General features: G+C 62.5%; 1 protein-coding gene across 3 annotated transcripts; it reads right to left on the bottom strand.

The window, feature by feature from the left end:
* Window positions 1-18: 18 nt before the first annotated feature.
* KIF19 (kinesin family member 19) lies at window positions 19-24,952 on the bottom strand. 3 transcript variants are annotated; one of them, XM_058284656.2, is made up of 20 exons: window positions 24,815-24,952; window positions 23,056-23,136; window positions 13,110-13,220; window positions 12,460-12,547; window positions 12,041-12,177; window positions 10,501-10,626; window positions 10,008-10,202; window positions 8,692-8,838; window positions 7,243-7,365; window positions 5,927-6,092; window positions 4,718-4,892; window positions 4,414-4,612; window positions 3,597-3,867; window positions 3,378-3,499; window positions 2,803-2,936; window positions 2,447-2,552; window positions 2,153-2,249; window positions 1,228-1,610; window positions 843-1,002; window positions 19-616 (listed from the first exon to the last, which is right to left on the bottom strand). In XM_058284656.2, the coding sequence occupies exons 1-20, from the start codon at window positions 24,851-24,853 to the stop codon at window positions 486-488; spliced, it is 2,991 nt and encodes a 996-aa protein (XP_058140639.1). In that variant the 5' UTR covers window positions 24,854-24,952; the 3' UTR covers window positions 19-485. The 3 variants fall into 3 exon arrangements, with proteins under 3 accessions (XP_058140639.1, XP_058140641.1, XP_058140640.1); XM_058284658.2 differs by having other exon boundaries at window positions 843-987; XM_058284657.2 differs by having other exon boundaries at window positions 1,243-1,610.
* Between the last annotated feature and the right edge of the window lie 190 nt (window positions 24,953-25,142).

Raw genomic sequence — 25,142 nt, 5'->3', positions numbered from 1 at the left:
ACAAGGTAGAGTGTTCCACACTATCAAGACCCACGTGGGGTTTTATTGTTAGAAAGAATGGGGAAAAAAGTCACTGCCAAGTAAGAAAAACAGATCCCCCCAAGCCGTGGTAGGTTAGGTGACGTGCCCGTTGGTCCCTTCCCCAACCATCCAGGGTGCTGTGGACCCAGGTGTAGGCCCAGGAGCCCTGTCTCCCTAATAGCTCCCTTCTCCTCATTTCCGAGGCCGAGTCTGGTCGCAGGTCTGTGCAGGGTTTTGGCAACAGGGTTCTGTTCAGGGCTGGGAGGCAGGGAGCCCGGGGCATCCTGGCCATGCCTTCTGGGATCACCTCCCTTCCCAGTGGCACTGAAAGCATGGAAGGGTTGGGCAGGTGTTCCACGACTGCTGCTCCAGCTCACCCCCATCTGCTCAGCCTCCATCTCCCATTTCCCTGCTCTACCCCATTCCATCTTCAGGGCAGGAGGGCCAGTTTGAGGCAGGGCCCCTCAGTGACGCCGGAAACATCCATCCTTGACATGGGTGCTTGAGCCATGGGGCTGGCGGGGCCCGTGAGTCATTCGTCGAGAAACGCCGGCTGGATTGGGGGGAACAGCAAGGGGAGAGGGGTCCCCAGATCCTGCAACAGCAGAAGGGTGGGGATCTGTGGTTGGGAAATGCCTCCTCCATCCCCTTTCCGTTGCTCAGTGGCCTTGAACTCCCTAGGGCCACAACCCCAAGACGCCAGACCCATGAATATTCTGTAAGAACCCAGTTTCCAGCAAGGGGCAGCCATAGTGGCAGGGAACTCAACAGGCCCCCTCCGTGGGCCTCCTGTCCCCACTCCCTCCCTTCCCAGTACTGACCTGTGTTCTCGCTTGGAGGGAGTCTGACCTTGGCCAAAGGCAATGTGACCTTTCCCGGCTGCCGGATACCAGGGGCGGGGTGCCCGCAGACTGGCATCCTGTGGTCCGAGGTGCTCTCTGGGGGACGGGACCCCAGGAGGTGGTTCTTGGGGCGGGAGAGCTGTGTTGGTTGGGGAACGGTGAGGTGAGTGCAAGAGCTGCGCGGGAATTTGCTACAGGGGTCTGCCCCAGCTCCTGTGCCAGCCTGGGGGAGGGCAGAGGTGTTGAGGGCCGTGTCTCTGGGTGCAGGCAAGAGGGTGCCCTGGGAGCTAGGTGCAGGGTTGGAGGGGCCCCACCCCAGCCCCACTCACAAAGAAGGCGCCCCGCCCGCTACCCCTTGCCTCACCCCTTGCCCAGCGACCTCAAAGGACCGGGACCTCCGCTTCCTCCTCTTGGCCTCCAGCGACTCCTCCCGCTTCTTGCCGGGGCTTTTCTTCTGGCCACGGAGCCGGGACCCAGGGCCGTCGCGGCGGTACCCCACGGCGCGGGCGGGGGTCTCGCCCGTGCTGCTCGACAGGTTGTCCTCGCTGGCGGCGTGCTGCAGGGCGGGGCTGGGCGGCCGCTTGCAGGCCTGGGCGCCGGCGGCCTCGCTCCGCGCGCGCGGGGACAGGCTGCTGCGCTCCGCCGCGGGCACCAGCAGGTGGCGCCCCGCGGGGCCCAGGGCCCGCGAGCGGCGCCGGGCAGCCTTCACCGAGATGCACTTGGTGCCCGTCAGGATCTCCTTCCTCTCTGCAGAGGGGCAGAGGGACACTCAGCCCGGATCAAGGTCTCCTACTCCTCCAATACCCCTCCCTCTGCCGTCGCAGAAATGGGGAGGAGCCAGACTGGCGGGTGTAGTCCCAGCTTGCTTGCTAAGTAACTTTGGGCAAGCCGCTTAACCCCTCAGAACTTTCCTTTCACCTGTAAAAGGGGGTGAGGCAAGCGAGAACCAATACCGCGTGGTTATTGTGCAGATTCAGTGAGATAGTGTGCTTAGCCCGGGGGCCGTGGCTTCAGGCCACATGTGCCTGTACATCTCTTACTGGGGAAGGGGCATGATCCTAAGGGCCATGTGTTCCCATTCTAATTTCTGATTGACCCCCAGCTCTCTGTGTGTCCTGAAGCAGGTGGTTTACACTTCTCTGGGCCCTGGTGCCTCTCTTTATAGAATGGGAAGGCACCCAATGCTTGGGTGCCTTTGGCAGTGCAGGGGGAAGGAAAGGGTGTTGGGCTGGGTGAGCTGAGTGGCTGAGAGGCTGCCAGGTGGGCTCCCAGGTGGGCGGGGGGCACACCTTTGTGGGTCAAGGGGATCTCCGACAGGTTCTCGCTGCCGTCGGGGGAGGAGTTGACCCGGCTGCTCAGGCTGACCAGGCCTTCTGGAGGGGGAGCCTGTGGGTGAAGAGGTTGGGAAGAGAAGGGCCTGGACACAGCAGGGTCCCCACGCCCGGCTCAGAGGAGATGGTGGGGCCTCTGGGGAGGGAGGCAGTGGCTGTTTTGGAAAGGTTCTACCCCACCACTGGACGTGCACCCCTGAACCCCACCCCCAGCAGCAGAGCCCATGGAGCGAGTGGGTGCTCAAAGCTCACCTCCTGGGTGACCAGGCCGCCGATCTGGATGGGGGGTGGGGTGGGCCTGGAGGAGCCCTTCACCTGCCAGGCCTGGGGACTGGCCTTGAACATGCGGTTGGTTTCACTGAAGTGGGCAGAGGAGGGGTGGGCGGCTATTGCCAGGCTGGTCCCGCTGAGGTCACCCCCAGCCCTGGGAGGTGCTGTTTGCTCAAAGGAGTGGGAACCCAGGAGTCCTGTTCCAGACCTGTGCTACCTCCTCTGTTTCGCTTCTGTTCCATTTCCCCCACTTGGCGCTGACCTGGGTTGGCATCCCCAGGACAGGGCACAGCAGGTGACGGGGGCAAGGAGCTTGGGGGCATGGTCCCTGGTCTCACCTGTCCGTGCTGAGGGGAGGGAGGACGCTGCCGTGCAGATTCTGGGCTTCAGAGTTCAGTGTCTTCACGCTCTCTGGGTCGGAATCTGGGGTCAGCATGGTTCCCACTGGGGCAATTCTGGGCAAGGAGCTCTCCTGGTGGGGAGAAGGGTGGGGCATGGGTGGATGTCAGAGAGCTTGGTCCTGGTCCAGGCAACAGCACAGGGGGACGAGGGCTGTAACGTGGACAGGGAGCCCCGGAAAGGCAGTGGGCTATGTCCTGGGTCCTGTGCTTGGCAAGACATCCCCAGTGGCACCGCCTGGTGGCCTGGCCTCCCAGGCCTGCACCTGTTTTCTGCAAGGACATGTGAGGCTACTTCTGATATCTCAGATGGTGCCAGAGAAGAATGCCCAGGACCAGGGCCCTTACACAGGCTTGGCAAGGCCTGGGGTGAGGTAGAGGGGAAGGGGTGCCAGTCAGCCGGGTCCCATCCATGCCAGATACCTGCAGGCACTGCCTTGGGCATCAGCCCCTCTCAGCCAGCACCCTCAGCACATGGCGTAGTCCATACCCAGGCCTGCCCCGGCGGTGCCCACCTGCAGGGCCCTGGAGGCCACGCGGTCCATGATGGTGGCCCTCTCCAGGCTGCCCTCCTCCAGCTCCCGCAGGTACACCTCGTAGAGCTCCTCCAGGTGCTGGGGGACGGCCAGGTTGTAGTCTGTCCGGGGAGAGGCGGGGCTCAGTGCGTGCTCTCGGCCTTTCCTGGGCTCGCTGGGGCCCGTGGGTGGCTCGGTCGCGCGGGGCACGGGCCCTACCGTCGATGATCTGCCGCTGGCCCTGGATGATCTCGTCGCAAAGGTTGCGGTGCTGCTCCAGGCGGCGCACAGCCTCGCGGCGGTGGCGGAGGGCACCGTCGCGGAGCAGTGCGTGCGACTGCATCTCGGTGTTCTCCACTTCCAGCTCGTGCACGCGGCACAGCAGGCTGAGCACCTCGCGCTGCTCCTCGGAGCCGATGCGCCACGGCAGCGTCTCCTCCAGGCGGCGGCCCCGCGCGCGCAGCTCGCGGCAGCGCTGCTCCAGCGCCAGCTGCGGGTGGCGAGGGCAGCGCGAGGTCAGCGCCAGGCAACCAGAGACCGGCCGCTGCCTGCCTTCCACCTGCTGGGCCTGTCCTCGCCCCTCCAGTCCTGTGACTCGGGGCTTCCATCTAGAGCTCCATTCCAGAGACAACGCTGGAAGCTGGGTCTTGGGGCTGCTCCTAACTGGCCCCTGTTCCCATCTTCTTGCCTCCCTATCCACAGACCCCCTGGGACCGGCCTCTTGGAAATCTCTTCCATCTGATACACTCGGGGCTACCCTGGTTTGGTTGTGCCCCAGACCAGAAGGCATACACCTTTCATCCAGAAAATTCAGTTAAAATATAAAATTGTTTCCCTTTTTTCTCAGTCCTTGATACATCCAGGCATTTCATCTCCCCAACGTCCCCATTAGGGCTGCACCACAACTACCTCCATTTTACAGATGCGGAACCGTTTGCTAACTTAGTAAGACCACACAGGATTTGTGGTCTGAGCTCCCAGGTGTCACTCCTCCCTGTCCCCAGCTCCTGCTGCCTGTCCCCCAAATCCTGGGCACCTTCTGCTTGTGCAGCTTCTTCTGCTCGCCCACCAGGGCGGCGATGCTCTCCCGGGCTGCAGCCACCTCTGGTGGTTCCAGGATGTCTGGCTGGTCATCGCCGGTGTCTGAGTCCTTCTCGCTGTCGTCCTTGGTGTATGACTCCTTGCGCTGCTCCTCCCGCCACTTGAGGGCTCGGCGTGACTTTTCATGCTCCCAGCTGCCACCCCCAGAAGACACGGAATTCAGGCCGTGGGAGGTGGGGGCAGGGCAGTGTGCCACCCTGGGGGCAGGTCCAGGAGGTCCAGAGGCCAGGGGTGCTTACCCGGCGATGGTGAGCAGGTGGCGCGAGGCGTCAATCTGGACCTCCATGGCGCGGTTCTCCAGCTCCAGCAGGCGTCTCCGCACGTCCATCTGCTCGCCGAAGGCGCTGATGAGCTGTTCACGCAGCTGCCCCGTCTCGGGCTGCTTGCCCTGCCCACTGTGAAGCTGCACCTCCGCTGCCCAGCAGGTGGGGAGCCAGGGAGGACAGCAGAGGCAGGTTCAGGCCAGGAAGTCTGGGCTGCCTGGGGCCCTCCCCTAAAACCAAACCACTGCTCCCATTTCCTGCCCAATCACCTTCTCCAGAAAGACTTCTGAGATTACAGTCTCTTCTCACACCCCACTCCCACCACTGAGTCTTCAGCTGCCACCCAATGGTGATTCCCAGCGCCTCTGTGTGAGTCTGATGGCCGCCAGCCCTTGCAGCACCTTTGTGTCACCCTTGGGCACTTGATTACCGTATGTTGGAAAATCACGTGTTGGGGGTTGAACTGCGCCCCCATAAACAGATGTTTGAGTTCTAACCTCTGGTACCTGTGAATGGGGCATATTGGAAATAGGTCTCTGCAGATATACTCAAGTACAGGTGGGGTCCTACTAGATTAAGGAGGGCCCTAGTCCAATGACTGTAAGAAGAGGAAAATGAGGACACATGGGGAGAAGGCTGTGTGAAGCCAGGTGGCGAGTGGGAGGAGGCAGCAGCAAGCCCACGGAGGCGGAGGACTGCCGGGGGCCACCGGAAGAGGCCCCTCCCCTCGCACTTTGAGAGAGAGCCTGGCCCTGCCAACATTGTAATTTCAGACTCCTAGCCTCCAAGACTGTGAGATGTAAGTTCCCATTGTACGAGGCCCCCCGGTTTGTGGTTCTTTGCTACAGCAGCCCTAGGACAACGAGACACCGTTACACCAAACACACCGGTCCCCGAGGGAAGGCAGCTCTGCCCGAGTGCCATGTTCTGCACACGTCCAAACGCCCACGTGTTCCTCACTCACGGGATCCCACCCATCTTCACAGCCGCCCTCGCAGCAGGTTACAGTCCCATTTCCCAGTTGAAACCACGAAGGCTTCGAGCAGTTGAGTGCCGAGCCCAAGCCAACCCAGCCAGACAGCCTGAGCCTGGACTCAGACCCAGGGCGCCACCCCCAGAGCCCTCCACGTCAGCCTGGGAGGGCTGCCCGCCACGGCCCCCACCAACAGAGGCCCACACCCACACCTTGGATGTGCCGGATGTCACCCCGTTCCGGCCGGGCCCGGGCCTGGCCCCGCCCACCCTGCTCATCGATCTTGCACTTGAGCCTCTGGATCTCGTTGCGCAGGTCGGCGATGATGCTGGTGTACTGGGCGATGTGGTAGGAGACGTTGAGCAGGTTCTGCTTCACCTGCGGGGGAGCAGGGGTGGGAGCAGAGGAGGATGACTCGGCCGGCAGGACAGTCACGCCAGACCCCGCCCTGCACGGTGACCAAGGCCTGCCTGCCGGGTCTTCTTGCCCTTTGCCTCTTCCCCGTCTTTCAGGCTGAGAGCAATGGTCCCCCACCTCCACCTCCTTTCACACCCTCTCCCGGATCCATGCTCCCGGTATGCCGCTCCCCTGCTCAGGAACCTTCAGGGGCTCCCTGTGCGTGGGGGGACGCCCTCATCACCCAGCACGGAAGGCCCGCCGCCATCTCTTGACTTTGGTTTGAGTCGCCACCCCTTGTCGTGGACGTCCTACTCTAGCCAAGGTGCCATCCTTCTCCCCCACCCCATCAGACCCCATCTCCTTCCTGCCTTTGGAACGTCTTTCCCCTGATCCCCTCTGGAAAGGCCTTCCCATCCCTCAGTGGCCGCTCGCCCTCTCCTCGGAGCTCCACCAGCCCACCGCCTTCCCCTGACTTTCCTTAGCACCTACTGATGGCACCACTGCCTGCCACTACTGAGCCATCAACGAACAACTTCCAGGGTAGGTCTCCCGTCCTCTCTAAGCTCTTGAGGGCTGGGCGAAAGCTTAAAGTACCTGCAACAGGTACCGGTAGATGTTTGCATTGTACACACGCACCCCTCCCAGTTCAAAAGGGACTTCCTAAGAGACAGCAGGGCTCCTGGCACATTTCCCAGGGAACAGGGGCTGGGAGCCGGGAAGACCCAGTTCTAGGCTCACTAAGCAGCTGGGGGGGCCTTTAACTTCCCGCAGGCTTCCTTGTCCAAACTAGAACAGCGACAGGGATACACCTGCTCGTTTTGAGGCTCAAATGAGATAATAGGTTAAAGGACATGCTCGGTAAATGATGGCCCTAATTATGGCGATTATGATTAAATAGGAAGTTGCAGAATGTCTGAGTGAGCGTCGGGAGAAGGGGAGAGGGAGGGGTGAGGTGGGGGCATGGACCTGTGGACAGGGGGAGGAGGGGCCCCCGGGAGCACTGGGCCTCCTGGCAGGGAAGCAGGTGTGGACAGGTCCGCGGGGATGAGGCCCGGGCGTTGGGGGCGTGGGCTGGGGGTGGCAGGGTCTGGGGCAGCCCCCGGGGGGCAGCCGGGCGTGCGGGCCTCACCCTCGTCCGGATGTGCTTGGCTCGGCCTGCGTAGGTCAGCGTGTTCCGGGACTCCTCGAAGGCCGTGCTCGCGGGGCTGATGTGCGCGATCATCACCGTGCGGCTGTTCCCCCCCAGGGAGTCCTGGTGGGGGCGCTGGGGTCAGGCGGGACTGCCTCCCCCAGGCCTTCCTCCTGCCAGGCCTGCAGGATGTGCTGTGTCCTCTGTCTCCAGCTCTCTGTCTCTCCCTGTCTCTTTTGCTCTCTCGGTCTCTCTGCCTTCCTCTCTAGCTCCCTCTGTCTCTCTCACACACACCCCTCGAGGCCCTGGCTGATATCACATGGACTCCCTCCCCCCGTCCCAGCCTCCTTTTCTCGCCCAAGAAGTATCTAAGGCACAGCCTGGTCAGGACCTGCCGGCATTCTCCTTCCACCCCCTCCCACAGGGCGGTCAGGGAAGGCGTGTTTGGGAACCAGCCAGACCCCAGCCAGGCCACACTGTGGACTAGCTGCCGTGGACTGCCCTGCGGCCTGTGGCCCCTTCCCTCCCCTCTCTCCCCTGCCTCTGGCCTCCCAGCCCCACCCCCCTTCTGACTGTGGAGGGCCCTGGGGGCTGGGCTGGAGTGAGGGTGGGGGTCAGTGTCATATTTGGCCTGGGGCTGCTCCTTTGCCCTGGGCCAGGCTGTGCCCTCTGCAGGCGGGCTGTGCCATCGGAGGGGAGGGCACGGTGAGGACAGAGTAGGAAGGGAGGAGGCAGGGGCTCCGGCAACTTCTCCCCATGTGACTGTAAGCAAGTTGCTTCTATCGCCCAGTTTCCTCCCTTTGTAAAATGGCACTACTTTTGCCACTGTCCCTCCTGCCCAGGGGTTTAGGTGCAGTTACCGTGGCAGCTGACAAGTGTTCAGTGAATTGTAGCTATGACAGCAGCTCAGAGACCGCTGCTCACCTCCTACTACCAGAGCTTCCTAGCGTGAGACCTTAGGAAAGCAACTGAACCCCTTTGTGCCTCGGTTTCTTCACCTACACATGGCATAGCAGTACCCCCAGATCCCCCAGAGCAGTACCCCCAGAGTTGCGGAGAGGATGAAATGAGCTGGTAGCGGTGACTTGGTGCCCAGAGCCCAGCCTGGCCTGGGCACCCCGTCATGTTGCTGTGATTAAAGGTCAATGGCATCCTGGACAGAGGAGGTGGTTCCCCAAACAGCAAGCTCCAGGGGCCCCCAAATCAAGACGGCTCTTGGTTCCCCGCCCCCCACCCCTAGGGGGTGTCAGGAGCAGCTCCTTTCTCTCCCCTGTCGCCAGATAAAATACAAGACACCCAGTTCAATGTGAATTTCAGGTCAATAATGATTTTTGTCCCCAGTAATAAGTATGTCCTAAATACCCTAAAAGATTTCCCTGTGTTTTCATTTGCCAAGGCCAGCAGCCGCGCCCTGGGCGCTCCGGGCCCCGGCCCCGCGGTGGCCGGTACCTTCAGGAGCCGGGTGAGCTTGCTGTCGCGGAAGTTGATGTACTTGTTGCCGCCCTTGTCGCTCAGCGCGTTGATGCAGTTGCCCAGCGCCAGCAGGGAGCGGTTGATGTGGGCGCCCTCTTTCATGCGCTGCCCGCGGTTCTGCGTCTGGGGGGGCAGTGGGGGAGCAGTGGGCAGGGGTGCGGCCTGATGGGGCGGGGGTCCCACTCGAGCCCCCGGGTCTCCCGGGGTGGAAGCCCCTCCTCGCTCGGGCTCTGAAATGTGGAGGTGACACCCCAGGGCCTGGTCCCGGCCTCCTCCGGGGGTGGTCAGGGCATCCCGCCTGGAAGGACGGGCCCAGAGGGGGGGACCGGAACCTTCCTGGTGCTCTGTCCCCCCAGGAGGGCCCCGTGGCCAGGCTGAACGCGTAGCGCCGGCAGCGCGACGGGCGGGAGGCTGGGGCCGCCGTGCCTGGCTTCCCAAGCAGCTCAGCCCAGAGCCCAGAGCCCGGGCGCAGCCAGCGGGGCCCACGGCTCCGCAGGGCACCCCAGGTTATGGAGCCAGGGAGGGGGAGAAGTGCCTGTGTGTTGAGTGACCGTGTGTCTGTTGTTTTGGAGAGTAGGTCCCTCTCATTTTGAGGGGAGCACAACAGTCAGGGCCAGAGGGGGGGATCTCTGCCCATCAGTCCCTGTACCTCACAGGCTGGGAGCAGCCGGCTCCAAATGTCAGAGGGCACACACACCCTCTCCTCCCAGGCTGCGAACATCCTGCTGCTGACACACCCCCTCCAGGAAGCCCTCGGGGCCTTACTGGAAGAGACGGCAGTGTCTCTCCAACCCCACCCTGCTCACGCAGGAATCCCTGCTAATTCTTCCTGCTGGCCAAGGTCCTTCGCTTTGATGGTCCCCAGTGCTGACAGTGAGTGGCCCAGCCCCACCTCTCAGGTGACCACATGCACCCGCAGGTGCCAAGGCTTGCCAGGTGGTGCTGTCCCCTCAGTGGTGGGGACGAAGACACTGCTGTGAGAAATGGGCGACAGGGGCCTTCTCTCTGGACGTGGTGGCAGGGCCCACTCCCAGGACCCCAGCCCGGGGCTGCCTGTCTCTCTCCTGTCCCCTTCCTTCCTGGGCCCATCGTTCTTTTCTCCCTCCCTCCCTGGAGAAACCCCCACCCCATTCTTCTCCCCCTGCCTACAAGCAGTCTCGCCTCTCCCCCAGGGTGCTCCTTCCGTCCCTTCCCTCCCCCTTCTCTGCTCCCCCGGGACACTGCTCAGTCCCCGGGGACAGCCCCTCCTCTGCACCCCCAGATGGTCCCTGGCCCCCGGGGAGCCGCGTCACCTGCGAGGCACGCTCCGAGCCCGCCAGGTCGATCATGAAGAGGCGGCCCTGCCGCACCTCCTGCAGCACGTCCCTGACGCGGCTGCGCTGGCGCACGGCCACCTGCAGCACCGCGTGTGAGCGGGACGACGTCTGGTTGGCGGCCGTGGGCTCCTGGGTCCTCTGCCGGTTCCCCTTCAGCAGCAGCTGCATGATCTGGGTGTGAGGGAGGGAGGGGGCACGTCTGGGGGGCCCTGGGGTGCTCCAGAGAGACGGGGCGGAGCAGGCACCCCCACCTGTGGGGCTGGAGTTGGGGTCTCTGAGCATCAGTGGGGAGGCTGGGGGCTGGGTCGCCCAGTCACGCCCTCCTCCAGGGTCAGCACACCGGGTGTGGGGGCCCGTGTGAGTCCCCTGGACGGCCCCCGGGGTTCTCTGCGTCTATCTCTGCCCCACTCCCACTCCCCACAGAGCAGTCGGGGACCCTCTCTGCTGGCCCGGGCGGCACCCCACTTGCCTCTTTGGCATTGATGGTGGAGACCTCGGTGATCCCGGCCACCTGGACCGCCCCTTTGGCGTCCTCCCTCAGCTCCAGGTACCCCAGGGCCGGGTTCAGCAGGTCCCGAATCATCTCGTTGTAGATCTAACGGGATGCCGGGAGGAGCGGGGACGGGGCTGGAGGCTCAGGGCGGGAGGGCCCGGCAGGAGCCAGGGGGCCCGGCCCTCCCCGGCAGGAGGACAGAAGCTCAGCTCAGGGGCCCCAGGCTCCTCTCAGAGAAACCCTAATTAGGGAGAAAGGCCCCCTTCCTTTCTGGGGGGGCTTCAGCACCCCCAGGGAAACAACAAGCTGCTTGAGCTGAGGCTAGAAGAGGCATCAAAACCCAGGGGCAGGGAAGTGGACTTGGCCCAAAGGATAGGGCGTCCGTCTACCACATGGGAGGTCCGCAGTTCAAACCCTGGGCCTCCTTGACCCGTGTGGAGCTGGCCCATGCGCAGTGCTGATGCGTGCAAGGAGTGCCCTGCCATGCAGGGGTGTCCCCGCATAGGGGAGCCCCACGCGCAAGGAGTGCGCCCCGTAAGGAGAGCCGCCCAGCGTGAAAGAAAGTGCAGCCTGCCCAGGAATGGTGCCGCACACACGGAGAGCTGACACACAAGATGATGCAACAAAAAGAGACACAGATTCCCGGTGCCACTGACAAGAATACAAGCGGACACAGAACACACAGCGAATGGACACAGAGAGCAGACAACTGGGACGGGGGCAGAGAAAGGGAAGAGAAATTTTTTTTAAAAAGATTAAAAAAAAACGAGGGGCACCTCTCTGCAGATAGGCTGGGCGCAGCTCCTGGGACCTGACCCAGGGCAGGGAGCCCCCGGCCAGGTGGAAGAGCCCTTGAAAGACCTCCCCTCCACCCCTGCTTGTTGCTAGGCAATGCTTAGCCCCCCCCCCCCCACAAAGCGAGTCTCGCTGCCGTCAGCAGCACGCTCCTGGCAGCTCCCCTCGCTGCCCTCCTGAGCCGTCACCCGGGAGATTATCAGCTCCCGAGGGAGCCCGCGCAGCAGCTGGAGTCCAGCCCCTGGCTCTGCTACCTCTCTGGGCTTTGCCATGTGGCCCCCAGGCCTGCTGGCCCATCACGCTTGGGAAAAGTGCTCCCACCAGGGCGGGCACGGGGAGCACAGGGTCAAGTGTGTATGTGAGGGTGCAAGTTTTCACCTGTACCATGGTCCCAGGACAGATGGATCCCAGGACAGACGGGCTGGTCAGGTGGGCATGTGGGGGGGACCAGCTCTGCGCCCCATGAAAAGCCGCCTCTGGAGTGGGCCCAGCGGGCGGGGCTTGGCCTTGAAGCCACGGTGGCCGGAGTTTGAATCCCAGCTCCCACACTTACTGTGTGCCTCTGGCTCAGTTACCAAACCTCTCTGAGCCTTGGGTTTTTGCACAGTATGCATGTGGGCAAGCAGGGGTGAGCACCTGGGAAGCAGCCCAGGGGCCTGGAGCCCGCGGCTAGCCCTGTCCTCTGGGCCTCCTGCCCGAGCCTCCGCTGGTGGGGGCTCACCTCCAGGTAGGACATGGACACCTCATATGCCATGTCCTTGCTGGTCTCCTCGATGGCGTGGAAGAGGTCGTTGAGGGTCCGGACGTAGATGCCCGGCTCGTGGTCTGTGCCCAGCATGGTGTAGGTTTTCCCGCAGCCTGGGGCAGGGCAGGGGGTGGGCGAGGCAGGGGCGAGACCTTGCTGGGCAGGGGCTCCCAGCCCACCCAGGTGTGTCCTGCCGACAGGCCCGGGAGAGGGCGGGGGCGGGAGGACACTGCCCTTGGCTCGGGCCTGGCCCCGGGCGGGCGGGCCCTGGTGCAGGTGCACCATCCACCCCGACTCTCCCTCCGGCCGGGGCCCGGTGAGCTCTGAGGAGGGGGCCTGCTGCCCAGGGCGGGGGGGCAGGAGCCCTGCAGCCCTCTCTTGGGGTCTGCCCTCACCTGTGGGGCCATAGGCAAAGACGGTGGCATTGTAGCCCGAGATGACACCTTCGATGAGGCTCTTGGTGGTGGCCTGGTACACCATCTCCTGCAGGGGAGAGGAGGCAGGGCCTGGGGGCAGGCAGGGCGGAGCGTGGGAGAGCCCCAGGTCCGGAAGAAGTGGGGGTGGGGGAGGGGCAGCTCTGCTTTCAGTCCTGGGGGGGGGGGTGGCGGGTGGCGGTGCCAGCAGGAAACAGAGCTCAGGACACCCGAGACATCTCCCCCCATCACTGTCTCCTGGCCCCCAGCCCCGAGGACGCGTAACACCTGCTCCTGGGGACATCTTTCAGGTGGGCAGGGTGGGGTTCCCCAGGAGGGTGTCAGCTTCCCTGCGACACTTTCACACCTGCTCCAACCCCCCCCACATACCATACAGGCCCTGAGCTCCTTCGGTCAAGGTCAATAGGGGCCACTCTCAGTTGACATCTGAGCACCCACCCAAGCGAGCCCAGCAGGAGGCACCAGGACAACGTGGGCACCAGGAAACGGGGTGGGAGGGCAAAAGCCAAGGGAGCAGGCCCTGAGCCCGCGGCGGAGGGGAGGCTGGGGGCCCGTGCCGCAGCAGGGCGAAGGGCCGAGAGGGCACGCGCCCTCCCCGGGCCCTCCCTCACCTGGGTGGCCGTGAAGTCAAAGGCCACGTCAAACAGGTAGGACTTCTCCCGGGAGCGGTGCGCCCGCAGGATGTCGTCGGGGTCTTCCATGGGGTCCATGAGCACCACCATCTGCAAGGGGCCCGGGCAGGGCTGCTGGCGCGCACGGGGTCTCCCAGGCTGCCACCGGGCCAACGCTCTGACGTCACCTCGGACGGTGGGGGTGGGGTGGGGGCTGGAAGGGGTCGGAAGCCGCGGAGCCCACCCCCCTGGTTTAGGAGTCGCTGGCCAGGTGCTGCGGGAGGACCCCGCGCAGGGCCCAGTCTACCTCTCAGATGCCCAAGGAAGGTGCCTCCCTCCCCTGGCGCTGAGACAGGGGGCCCAGCCCCCGGGACCCCACCTCTGATTGCAGCGCCACTCCCTACGTGGCTTGCCTTTATCAAGCATTTCTTTTGCGCCAAGACCCGTGTTAAGCATTTTGCAAATACAGACTCATTCGTTCCCCTCCGCCCCTCGGGCCCCCTTACAGATGAGGAAAGCAGGGCCCTAAGGACGGACTGACCAGGGTCACACCAGCAAGAGGAGGACCCAGAGTCCAAACCCGGGGATCCAGCCTCCAAGCCGCAGGCTCTTTAACCCCCTCCCCCGCCACGTGGGACCTGGACCCTGCCTGCCTCCCCTCGCCCCTCGGTGTTCTGAGGAGCAGACAACGAGCTGCTGGCAGCTGGGGAAGAGGTCTGCAGGAAGCAGAGGAGGCTCGGGGACTTGCAGCTGGGAGGGGGGCTCGGGGTGGCCCCTCCCTGGCTGCCCTCAGCACGCGCCCTCTGCAGGCTTCAGCCCAAGGTGGGGACGGACGGGAGGACTGAGGGCCCAGGGCAGGGAGCCAGCGTGGAGCCGGGGGCCCCGAGTCCCAGCTTGGGCTCCCCCTCCACGGGGCAGGGGTGGCTGCGCTGCGTGGCACTGTGACTGCGTCTCTGCTGAGCTCAGTCCCTTCCTCTGTCAAATGGGGACAAAGTACTGAGACCTGCAGGTTGCGGAGACCCCCTTGGATAGCGGGTGTAGCGGGCTGGGCAGGCCCAGTGGCTAGAGCGACCATGGAGGTCCGCGGTTCAAACCCTGGGTCTCCTTGACCTGTGTGGAGCTGGCCCATGTGCAGTGCTGATGCGCACAAGGAGGGCCGTGCCATGCAGGGGTGTCCCCACGAAGGGGAGCCCCATGCGCAAGGAGTGTGCCTAGTAAGGAGAGCCGCCCAGTGTGAAAGAAAGTGCAGCCTGCCCAGGAGTGGCGCCACACACACACGGAGAGCTGACACAGCAAGATGACACTACAAAAAGAGACACAGTTTCCCGTGCCGCTGACAATAACAGAAGCGGACAAAGAAGACTCAGCGAATAGACACAGAGAACAGACAACTGGGGTGGGGCGGGGGGAAGGGGAGAGAAATAAATCTTAAAAAAAAAAAAAAAAGAGGCTCAAAGGGATGGCAAGGCCGAGGCGGGGGGGCAGAAGGGCCCCGTTCCCTGCACCCACAGCTCTGCCACTGAGTCAAGGGAGTGACGCCACTCTCACCGCAGAGCACCTCCTCAGGAGGCCCTGCCCTGGGTTCTGCACCCCACCCCCACTCCTGCCCTGGGCCGCCCTGCCCAGTGTCCCTGATAGGCAGCTGGCACCTGTAAATGCTGCTCTGTGCTCGTGGTGGCCAGATCCCCTGGGGTCCCGGTGCCAGACAGCCAGGGGAGAGCAAGCTGCGCTGCGCTGTGCTCGTAATGAGGCGGGAGGGCCCTCCCCAGGGCGGGGGCCCCAGGCGGAGTGCCAGGCGGGCGGCCTCCCCCAGCACGGGATCCTTGCCGGCCCCTTCCCCTTCTGGGGGTTGGGGGTGAGGAGGGAGGGAAGGGCAGCCTGTGGCCCCAATCCCCTCCCTGTGCAAAACAACTATAGCTAATCTTCACTGGGCCCTTTTATGTGAATTCATGATAATGATCCCCAGGTGGGGAAACCGAGGCACAAAGTTCATGTAGCTAGGCAACGGCAGGGCCGGGATTGGAACCTGGCAGTTCACACACACGCTGCACACCGCCCACCCCTTCTTGCCCGAGGCCTGTGGTGGGGGTCGGGTCTCCTGCCAAGGCCCTCAGCTGTTCCCACCACCTGAGGAGAGCCTGTGCCCCCACTGTGCGCTCAGCCCCACTGAAGTCTGGTCCTGGGTGATGAGGTACAGTCCAAGGGGGTGAACTGAGCCCCAGCTGAGGGTGAGACCTGAGGGGGCAGGGTGGTGGTCAGCGGAGGTGGCGGTCAGCGGGGGAGCCAGGGCCCGTGACAGTCCCATAGGGGCTGGAGAAGAGACAAGGCAGGAGGAGCAGCCGCTCCGAGCGGGCAGAGGGGCGTGGGGGCGAGGTGGCTGGCAGCAGATGCAGGAGTGAGGCCATGCCCCAGGCAGGTGGGAGAGGGGCCTTGGGGCCAACCCTGTCTGGCTCCAGGACTTGGGAGAATGACACTCTCGGGGTTCCCATCAGATGCCCCCCACCCCAGCATTCTACATATGCTCTGATATCAAAGCCCCTTCAGAGGAGGGCAGTTCTGTGCTCATGGCATCTACCCTGGCCCCAGAGCTCCGGGCCCCAGCAAGACTCCTTCTGGGATTCTCAAAGGAGGCAGGAGGGTCCCCAGGAGGGCCGGACATGGGGAGCCCCACGCAGATCCCATCCAGTCCAGATGGGATCCCGGGAAGCCAGGTAGAGAGGAGGGCCCCAAGGAGCCGGGCTGGGCTGTGGCTTTGTGCAGGGATGGGCAGAGACCCCTGCCCAGCTGGCCAAAGGTTGGGGAGCCAGAGCGAGCTGGGCCTGTACTAGTAGCTGGGGTGCCTGCCCAACCCCAGCCTCTGCACCTGCTCAGGCCTTAGCCCCAGTGCCCTCTGGGCCTCCCCCAGGATTCAGTTCCTAGCCCAGAACCCAGAGCCAGCAGTGAGCCCTGCTCAAGTTCAGACCGACAGAAGAGGAAATCCGCCCCTAGGGCCCCTGCTTGCGGCCCAGAGGGATGTCCCAAGCACCTGACCGGCAGTGCCCACCCTCACCCCCGGCGCTGTGTTTCTGTGGACACGGGCAGGGGCCTGGGGCCTGAGGTTCGGTACCAGGGCCCCCCCGGCGCTGGCAGGGGGCGGTGAGCTGCCCATCCCCCACCGCTCACCTTTCCCTGGCCCCTGGGTGCTGCCCAGCCCCACGGCATCCTGGCATCAGGTTCCTTGCTCCCCTGGCCTCTGATTCAGGGCACTGTCAGCACAGCTGGCACGCTCCTCTTAAAGAGCTTTTGTCCAGGCACCCATCTCTCTGGGCCTCTGCCCCTGCCCCGCCTTCCACGCCATCGCCCCCACTCCTGTGCACCCTGGCAGACAACAGAGGCCTTGTGCCCCTCGGCAGGTGAGCTGGAGCTGAGCTGGGGAGGGTTGGGAGGGGTCTCTGGGCTGCCATGGAGATGGGCCAGTCAGGCCAGTTCAACACAGGTGCTGAGCACCTCCTGTCTACTCAGCATTACACGAGGCCCTGGGGAGAGAGAAAAGCGATGTGGTTTCCTGCCCTCTGATGCGCACAGCCTATGGGGGACAGATCTTCTGAATGACCCGGGAGAAGTGGGCGCAGAGAGGAGAGGCACCTCATCCAGTCGAACCCCACAGGAAGGCTCCCCGGAAGAGGTGGTGCTAGCATTGAGTCTTAAAGGAAGCACAGGAGTTGGAGGAGGGATGTGTGGTGGGGAGAACATTCTAGAGAAAAAAGCCCGAGCCAGGCAAAGAGAAGCAGGCTGCACGCGATGGTTCTCAGCAGGAATCACCGGGGATCCTTTGTAAGCAACAGAGGTGGGAAGAGAGCTCAGGAGTGTCCTTTCCATGCTGCACGCAACGCTTGACCCACATCTCCTCCTTTGCTCCTCTCCACCTGTGAGCAGGTGCTTTTTTTTCTTTAGGAAGTACTGGGGATTGAACCCAGGTCCTTGCACATGGGAAGCAGATGCTCAGCCCGTGTGCTACACCCGCTCCCCTGGTAGGTGCTCTTTTATTGCTGGGTGAGGAGGAATGGGATGGGTTAAGTATGTTTCCCAGCACCGCCTGCGAAGGACAGAGCTGGGTTTGGTTTTGGCTGTTTGGTCCCAGAACCCAGGCTCCTCCCACAAGGCCGTCTGTCCCAGCTCTGGCCTCTGGAGGGGTTTGGGGGGGACACTGCTCACCCGGGAGGCACGGGGACCCCCAGTGCTGGTGAGAGGGCGGGAGGCAGGGCCAGGAGAGGGGCAGGTGGGCAGCTTCATGGCAGAGCATGCTGCTCCAGGCCCGGCTGCCCTCCTGGCTCAGCAAGGTGCCCACTTGGGCCTCCTGCTCTGCCGCCTCCACTGCCAGCCCTGCTCTCACTCAAGGCAGGTTCGGACCTTTCCAGGCTTGCAGGCTGACTTGGGGGCTTTGAGCCCAGAAGCCCAAGATCCGATAGGAAGCAGGGGGCCTGAGGCCGGAGGAAGGGTGTCTACAACCAGCATCTTCAGGGACCAGCCTCCAGGAGCCTCGCTGGCACCTCCCAGGTGTAAAACACTGAACAGTGCGTGTTGGCAAGTTCTTCCGGCTGCCCTCCGCTAACTGCACGGGCCTTCGTCAGCGCTGCGGTTTAACTGGCCTCCAAATGGCCGAGGCTGGACCAAGGGTCCTCAGCCTGGGCCCGACCAACACGTTGGGCTGGGTCGCTCTCTCCTGGGGGGCCGTCCTGGGCACTGTAGGACGTTTTATGATAACTGGCCTCGACCCACTGATGCCAGTAGCACTACCTCTTCCACGTGGTGATTTTGCCCAGGGCCCCCTGGGGACAAACCACTGGTTGAGAACCGCTGACCTAGACTGTTCTTCCAGCCCCCAAGGCTGGCAGAGAAGACCCCTGAGAGAGTGAGTGGGTGGCACAAATGGGATTCAAGTTCAACACTGCAGTATGACCTTGAGGAAACTGCATCACCTCTCTGGGCCTCAAGTGTTTACTGGCTGGAAGTCAGAGAGGACCAACAGGGTGAGATCCTTGAGAGAAGAAATCACACTAAGACCCCCCTCCTCTTCCTGAAGCCCCAGCGGAGGATCCAGCTGGGAAAAGGTCCCAGCCTACGGGAATTTATCCTTGGTCCAAGGGGCCAGGTCCATAATCCTTTTATTCTCAGGGGTACAACCAAAGCACAACACCTCAAAAGGCTGATTCTAGGTGGAGAACACCCAACAGGTCATTTCTGGGTTTTTGGTTTGTTTGTTTTCTTGAAGAAGGAAAATCTGTTGCTGATCATATTTTTATTTGGAAATGTATTATCCTACAGGTTCTCAACACAGAAGACTTGGAAGGGTGTCCCTGAACCCTGTCATCTCCAGGCTGGATGAAGGACGAGAGAATGGAACCGACTGAGCTCCTAAAGCCACCAAGGCACAGCTAGCTGCTTAGGACAGGGCCTCAAGCTGGCCAGACTTCTGCCTGGCTACAGGTCTCTGAGGACCTTTGGCTCAGGATGGGGCGAGGGATGACCTGGAAGATTCTAGGTCTGTGTTTCTCAAAGGGCCTGCAGATACCTGCATCAGGCTCTTATGGGGAGCTTGTAAAATGCAGACACTGAGGGACCACCCCTTACAAACTGAATCAGAACCTCCAGGGAGGAACCCACAGATTGAGATCTGCATTCCTGACAAGCACCCTCTCTTCATACCCATCCAGATGCTCCACTAAGAACCCCCGCTTCCTAGCAGCATTATTCATAATAGCCAAAGGGCGGAAACCACAGAAGTCCATCAACTGAAGAATGGATAAGCGAACTACAATGTATCCTCACAATGGAATATTATTCGACAATAAAAAGGAGTAAAGCATCAGTCCTTGCTACAACGTGGCTGAACCTTGAAAACATGATGCTAAATGAAGTCAGTCACAAAGGACCACATATGGCTTCATCCTATTTACACAAAATGTCCAGAATAAGCAAATCAATAGAGGTAGAAAGTAGATTAATGGTTTCCTGGGGCAGGGGACAAGGAGGGTGGGGGCGATGGCTAAGGGGTGCAGGCTTCCTGGGGTAAAGAAAATATTCTAAAATTGTGGTGATGGTTACACAACTCTGAACATACAAAAAGCTAGGGAATTGTACACTTCAAGAGCTTAATTATATCTCAATAAAGCTATTTTTAAAATGAAGCATTCTTGAGTCCTCCCCCAAGCCACTTCCACCATACTCAGCTCTTCGGGGCCACAGGGCTGAGAAGCATCCAGATGGTGGGTGCGTAGGGAGAACCCCCGCCCCGGGGCAGCCACGTGAGCCATACTCGCTGCCCGCACCCACCTGGAGCTTAGCCTCTGTCACCTTATACTTTATTTATCTTTCACAATAGCCTCACATTTGTGCGGCCACAGCTCTCCCTGACATCAGCTCCTGTAATCCCCTGCACAGCTCTTTGGGATGGGTGGAGCAGGCTCTCATTATCCTCATCCTCTAATGAGGAGGAAGCAGAGAGCAGGGAGGGTCTCTGGGGTGCCGGCGGGCGCACGGCCAGATGCGGCAGGACTCCCGGGTTCTTCCCAGGCATTTTTACTGTTCTGGGGGCAGCCAGGCTCTTCACACTGTCCACCACCCTCCCCCCATCCCTGCCCCCTGGACATCCTCCCCCCATTCCCTGATGGTTCCTGCGGAGGGACCTTTGGGACCCTCGGACGGGGCCCCAGGAGCAGAGGCGGGTAGCAGTTGAGCTTTGAGCAGGTAAATGCTAATGACAGGATGATACAAATTGTTGGTTGACTTCAACCCTGTAGATAAACACAGTCTCTGCCGGTTGGGAGGAGGGTCAGCAGGCCGTGTGTGGAAGGACTGACCCCCACCACCTCTCAGCCTCCCCCCATAGCTTGCGGTCATCAGTGGCATCCCTGAAGGGTCTGGTTTCAGGGTCTAGACCCACCTCAGATGCCACCAGGAGATGATGTTCTACCACATTCTTCCAAGCAGCCCTTTGGGCACCACTGGACTGAGCTCAAACCAGCAAGTGGGGAGGCGGGAGGCGGGGCTGGGTGGTTCTGACCTCTGAGTCCCTCCAGATGGAGAGTTCATGAACTGAACTGGGTCCTAGGACCACCGGAACTGTCCTCTTCTCAGCATCCAAACTCGAATCCCAGCCTCCCAGAGGGCACCTCGCCTGCAAGCTCTCATCGCCACGATCTCTCACTTCCCAGGGCCCCAAGGAAGATTGTCCTCGGACTCTTCCTCACTGCGGCCCAAGCCATTGGGTGACAGAGTCCCCGTCCACCTCTCCCCATTCAGAACCCACCACCTGGTGGGCCGTGGCGGTACCTGCCTCCTCTGCTGACCACCTGATGATCCACTCAGGGCTCCCCGCGGGCTGGGAGCACCAGCTAGGAAAAGTAAGCCATCAACCACAGAGAGGGGCGGGAAGCAAGGGCAGAGCCCAGGGCCCAAGGCCAGAGCAAGCTGGGCTGGAGGCCCCGCCAGGCACAAGCACGGGAGCAACGGGAAGCAGGTGGGCCAAGGACAGCCGCACCCCACCAGGCCTCTTTAGAGGAGCAGGCCCTGCACAGACATCTTGGGCCTGGCCACACCCTTGCCAGAGACACCACGGCTGGGCCATCCTGGATGAGCCCCAAACGCACCCCCGCGGGCCCAGCAGGCCTCTAGATCCGCCACCAGTGGAGCTGACCAAGCCTGGACCCCTGAGCCACCTGAGGGCCAGCACAGATGGGCGTCACTGCAGAGGGGGAGGAGGTGCCAGCGGGGGTGGGAGTGTGGGCTGGCCAAGGTGGTCCATCCGTTTTGCTTCTTGGGTCTGTGAGTCTTCACCTCCGTGGGGCCCGGGCCTTGTCTTTCAGAAGGGATGGAGCCCCAGAGGGACGGCTTGCTTTTAGGAGGTGGCCCGCTGGGCATTTGCTGCGGCTACACCCAAGCTGCAGCCCTGGGCCAGGAGGGCTGTGCCGGCAGGGCAAGTCCCTCTTTGAAGCCCCTGGGGACAGAAGGAGCTTGGGGCCCAAAGCCACAGGGCCGGGAGGTTGTGTTCAGAGCCCGTGAGCCCACCCCGGCAGACAACACCCTCTTCATTGACAAGGAGCAGCCCTGGTGGCCTGCCCAGCTGGCGGCCATCTCCTGGGCTCCGGGAGAAGCCCCTCCCTCTCCACCCCCAGGCCCAGAAGGAGCCGGCGCTGGCCTGTGGGCGACTGGAGCAGTTCCATCAGTATCAGTTAATACTTATCAGCCCCACCTGGCCTGCAGCCAGGAGCAGGGCGCCATAGAGAGAGAGAGAGAAGGAACCATTGTCCTGCAGGCCTGATATGCTTACGCTTGGCAGACAAGTAGGACAACCAGGGAGTGGCTGTGCCCAGGAGCAGGCTTCAGTCCAGCCGCCCGGGGAATTTCAGCCGCTGATGGATGGCAGTGAATTTAAGGCCCTACTCTGGGCAGCCACTGTGCGTGGCCCACAAAGACCCTCTAAAGAAGGTGCTGAGGCTCCTGGAGTAACCGGCCCTACACTACCTCTTAGGGGCATCCGTCCCGGCCAGCTTAGATGGGTTCTTCCTTGTCCTGCTCCTTTCCAAGAGGGAGCAGAGGAAGCGACATCAGGAGGCTGGTGTCCCCTGGCTCTACTGTGCCCACAGCTCCTCCAGCACCGCTGAAGGAAGAGGTTTGAGGGTGCACCTGCCCCTGGGAGCCTGGAGGGCAGCACTGGAGGCCAGGCCATCCACCTTTGATTTGGTTTTCATGGCCTTTGGGCTTCGGAGTCCAGCCTGCTGGACTCAGGCCCAGTGAGGCTGCCCGTGAGCCTTTCCCTGTGTCCCCAGGGCCACCCTGGCCTCTCTGCCCACCAGCCTGGCCTGCCGCCCCAATGAGTCCTGGTGCTTAGGGAAAGCCTGCAGCCACGGCCACTGAGCAGGGGCAGTGGCCACTGTCAGGCTCCCCTAGGTCTGGACCAACACGACGCTCCTCCCTTGGGCACCAAGCCTCGCCTGCTGCCCCCACCACCATGCCACAACCCCCTGCTCCCGAGTCCTCTGCTTCCTGCCCATATCACATCCCAGCCACAGGCTCCAGGTCGGAGTGGTTTGGCCCCTGCCCACATCTCCAGTCTCGTCTCACGCCTCTTACCCCTCTTTTCTCCTGCTTGGGCCACACCGGTCTTGTCTGTTACCCAGTAGCACCATAATCCTTACACTGCAGGACCTTTGCACATAAGTCTTCCAGCCACAACTTCTTTCACACACACACCTCCTTCTTACCTGCTCTCCATCCCTCACCTTTCAACTCCAGCACCATTTCCTGGGGCACCTTCCCTGACCCTCCCCAACCTCCAGAACGAGGCCAAGCCCCCTTGTACTCTTGTCTGCACCACATACTTCTTCCAAGGCCCCATTACCTACAAACTCACCTTTATTTGTGGTTCACCTCTGAGGTGTGCCTCCCTTCCTGCACTTGATCGTAAGGGACCCGAGGGCAGGAGAGCGGCTCTACTTTTTCAGCTCTAACAGAGGCCCCAGCATCTTGCATGTCCTCCATCAGTGTTTATTGCCTCATGGCACTAGTCCTGACCACCTCATCCTGGTTCCACGAGGACCAAGAGAGCAAATGGATATCCAAGAGCTGTGCAAAGACGAACACTCTGCAGGTGTTTACCCAGCCGTGCTCTGGGTGCAGCAGACCATTAAGCTGAGGCAGTCATGGCACAGGCACACGGAAAGCGAGTGGTTATTTTAGGGCTGGACTGAGGTGACCAGGGCCCACCCAGGCTAGGGAAGCTCCCAGGACTCCTCAATCGATCAGTCTGGGAAGACTTCCTGGGAGAAAAGTCCACAGCTTCCTAGCCAATGTGGCCAGTGGCCCAGCTGTAGAAAAGAACCGAGCTGCGAGCCACGGGGATCTCTTTACTCCGGCCAGGGGAGCTGTGAGCTCTGCGCAGACCCCTGCCCGCTGCAGCCCCACGTACCTGCTCGTCTACTTTATGGGCGATGAGGGTGGCTCCCTCCTCCAGCTCCGCTACGCTGATGGGCCTGACCCGGAGCGCCACCTGGGAGGGAAGGCAAGACCCCTGGCATTAGAAGGAGAGGCTGGGCCAGCCACAGAGAGGGGGGCAACAGGGCCTCGGGGTTCGGGTTCCTCCCCCGGGCAAGCCCCACCGGTCCTCTGCACTCCAGCCATCCCCAGGCCTTCTTTGTCTTAAGAAGACCCTGTGATTCAAGGCCATGGCCAGGTCAGAGGACAGCAGGGCCACAGGGTGCCCAGCTGCCCTGAGCCGATGAATTTCCCCAGGAGCCCGGGCTGCAGGGAGAGACCCAGGGAGAGAGCCGTCTGCTCCCCCAGGCTTCCCCAGCCACACGCCCACATTAAGCACCCACGGCTCCTCTGGGCTGTGTAACTCCGTGCCCTTGGCCCTGGAACTTGGCTGGCTGTGCCTGTGCATGATGCGCTGCCACCGAAGAGGCCGGGACAATGGGCAGAGGGAAAAGCTTGGCAGTTGGGGTGGGGCTGGGGCCCAGAGGGGCTCCCCTCGCCATCCGAACAACCTGCCGTCTCCCACTCTACGCCGAGGGCCCCTCCCCTCTCGATTCTCCAGCCAGGGTGAGACGGGGCTTTTCTCCTCGGCCTGGGTCTCCACCAAAGAATGTCTGGGGGTGGGGGATATTCTTTCTGGGCATCAAGGAGAAACACCAGCTGGGCGTGTGGGTGTCCCTTCATAAGCTTCTCACACCGAGTGTGGCACTTCACTTCCGGAGGGGTGGACACTGCCTATCAGACGATCCTGACCGGCCTCCTCTGCCAAACTCCACTGGTTGGACAGGGGGACCCTGCGCCGTGCCTGGGAGCACCCCACTCCCATCAAGGCAAACCCTTTTCAGGTCGACACATTCTAAACCGCCAGAGGGGCTGTGGCTGAGGCACCCCTAGAGAGATGGAGGCTCACCCTGGCAGGGGGTGTCTCTGGGGGTAACATCCTCCAGTTACACCTCCCCCCCCACACACCTGCTGGAGGTCGCAGGTGCATGGCAGCTCTTGGAAGTGAGGGGCTGGGGAGGGGCTGGGCAGGGAGACAGCCACCTGCTCGAAGCCTGCCTTCCCGTCCTCCCACCGGCACCGCTGAGAAGCAGGAGCCTCTGTCCTCGGTCTCCACCTGACCCCGCGCCCTCCACGCAAATGATCCCCCCCCCCCCCCAGGACCTGAGAGGCCGTGTTGGTCATTTTCACCACTTCTCTGACATTTTGAGAGCCCTCACTTGGAATGCATCTCGGGCTCGGCCACCATGGGCCACTCCCACCTCCACACCGGCACCTCACCCGGGCACACTTGTCTGCCTACCTGGGGTTCCTGACTTCCCTCGGGGCCAGGGTACCCTCTTGGTCACCAGGAAAGTCCCACCTTTCTTCGAGGGGTGGGGAGGTCATGCTGGCCCTGCCCCTGGCTTTTCTGAACCAGAAAACAGACTTGTCCCAGAGACCGTTAGCACAGAATCTGGAGGTGGGGTCCCCGGGTGGGGCGCGGGGTTGAAGTTGGGGTAACTCTTCAGGTCTCAGAAGGATGGCCAAGGTGAGGACCTGGGGAAAGCTGCTCTGCACACTCCAGCCCCTGACCCCGGAGCAGCCTCCCAGGGGGTGGGGTGAGGGGCCAGGGCCTCTCCGAGTAGGCTGGCCCAGGCCGCCCGGGTTTCCGGGCAGTGGAGGGGACCTAGGAGGAGACTCAGGGGGCTCACCATGAGTTGCTGGTCCTTGGAGTCCCTGCTGTCCTTCATGCTTGCGGCCGGTGGGGGGACTCAGGCGGCGACACCTGGCATAGCCGAGCCGCGCCTCCACCGGTCCTGTCGCTGCCTGGCCGCCTCGCCCGCGCTGCTGCTGCCTGACAACCCGAAACCAACAACGCGCCCGCGGCCAAGGGCGCTGACCCGGGAGGCGGGGCGAGGGGAGGGCACCGCCGGCCGCCCCGCCTCCTGGGCCCGCCCCGCGCGCTGCTGCGGCCAAGAGTTGGCTGCCTCCGCCGGGAAGGCGCCCGAGTCTGCGCCGCTCTCCCGGTGAGTGCGCGAC

This window comes from Dasypus novemcinctus, chromosome 21 (assembly GCF_030445035.2).
Source record: "Dasypus novemcinctus isolate mDasNov1 chromosome 21, mDasNov1.1.hap2, whole genome shotgun sequence".
Lineage (NCBI taxonomy): Eukaryota > Metazoa > Chordata > Mammalia > Cingulata > Dasypodidae > Dasypus > Dasypus novemcinctus.
The sequence above is the reverse complement of the archived record's forward strand: the minus strand, read 5'-3'. Positions and strand labels throughout refer to the sequence as shown.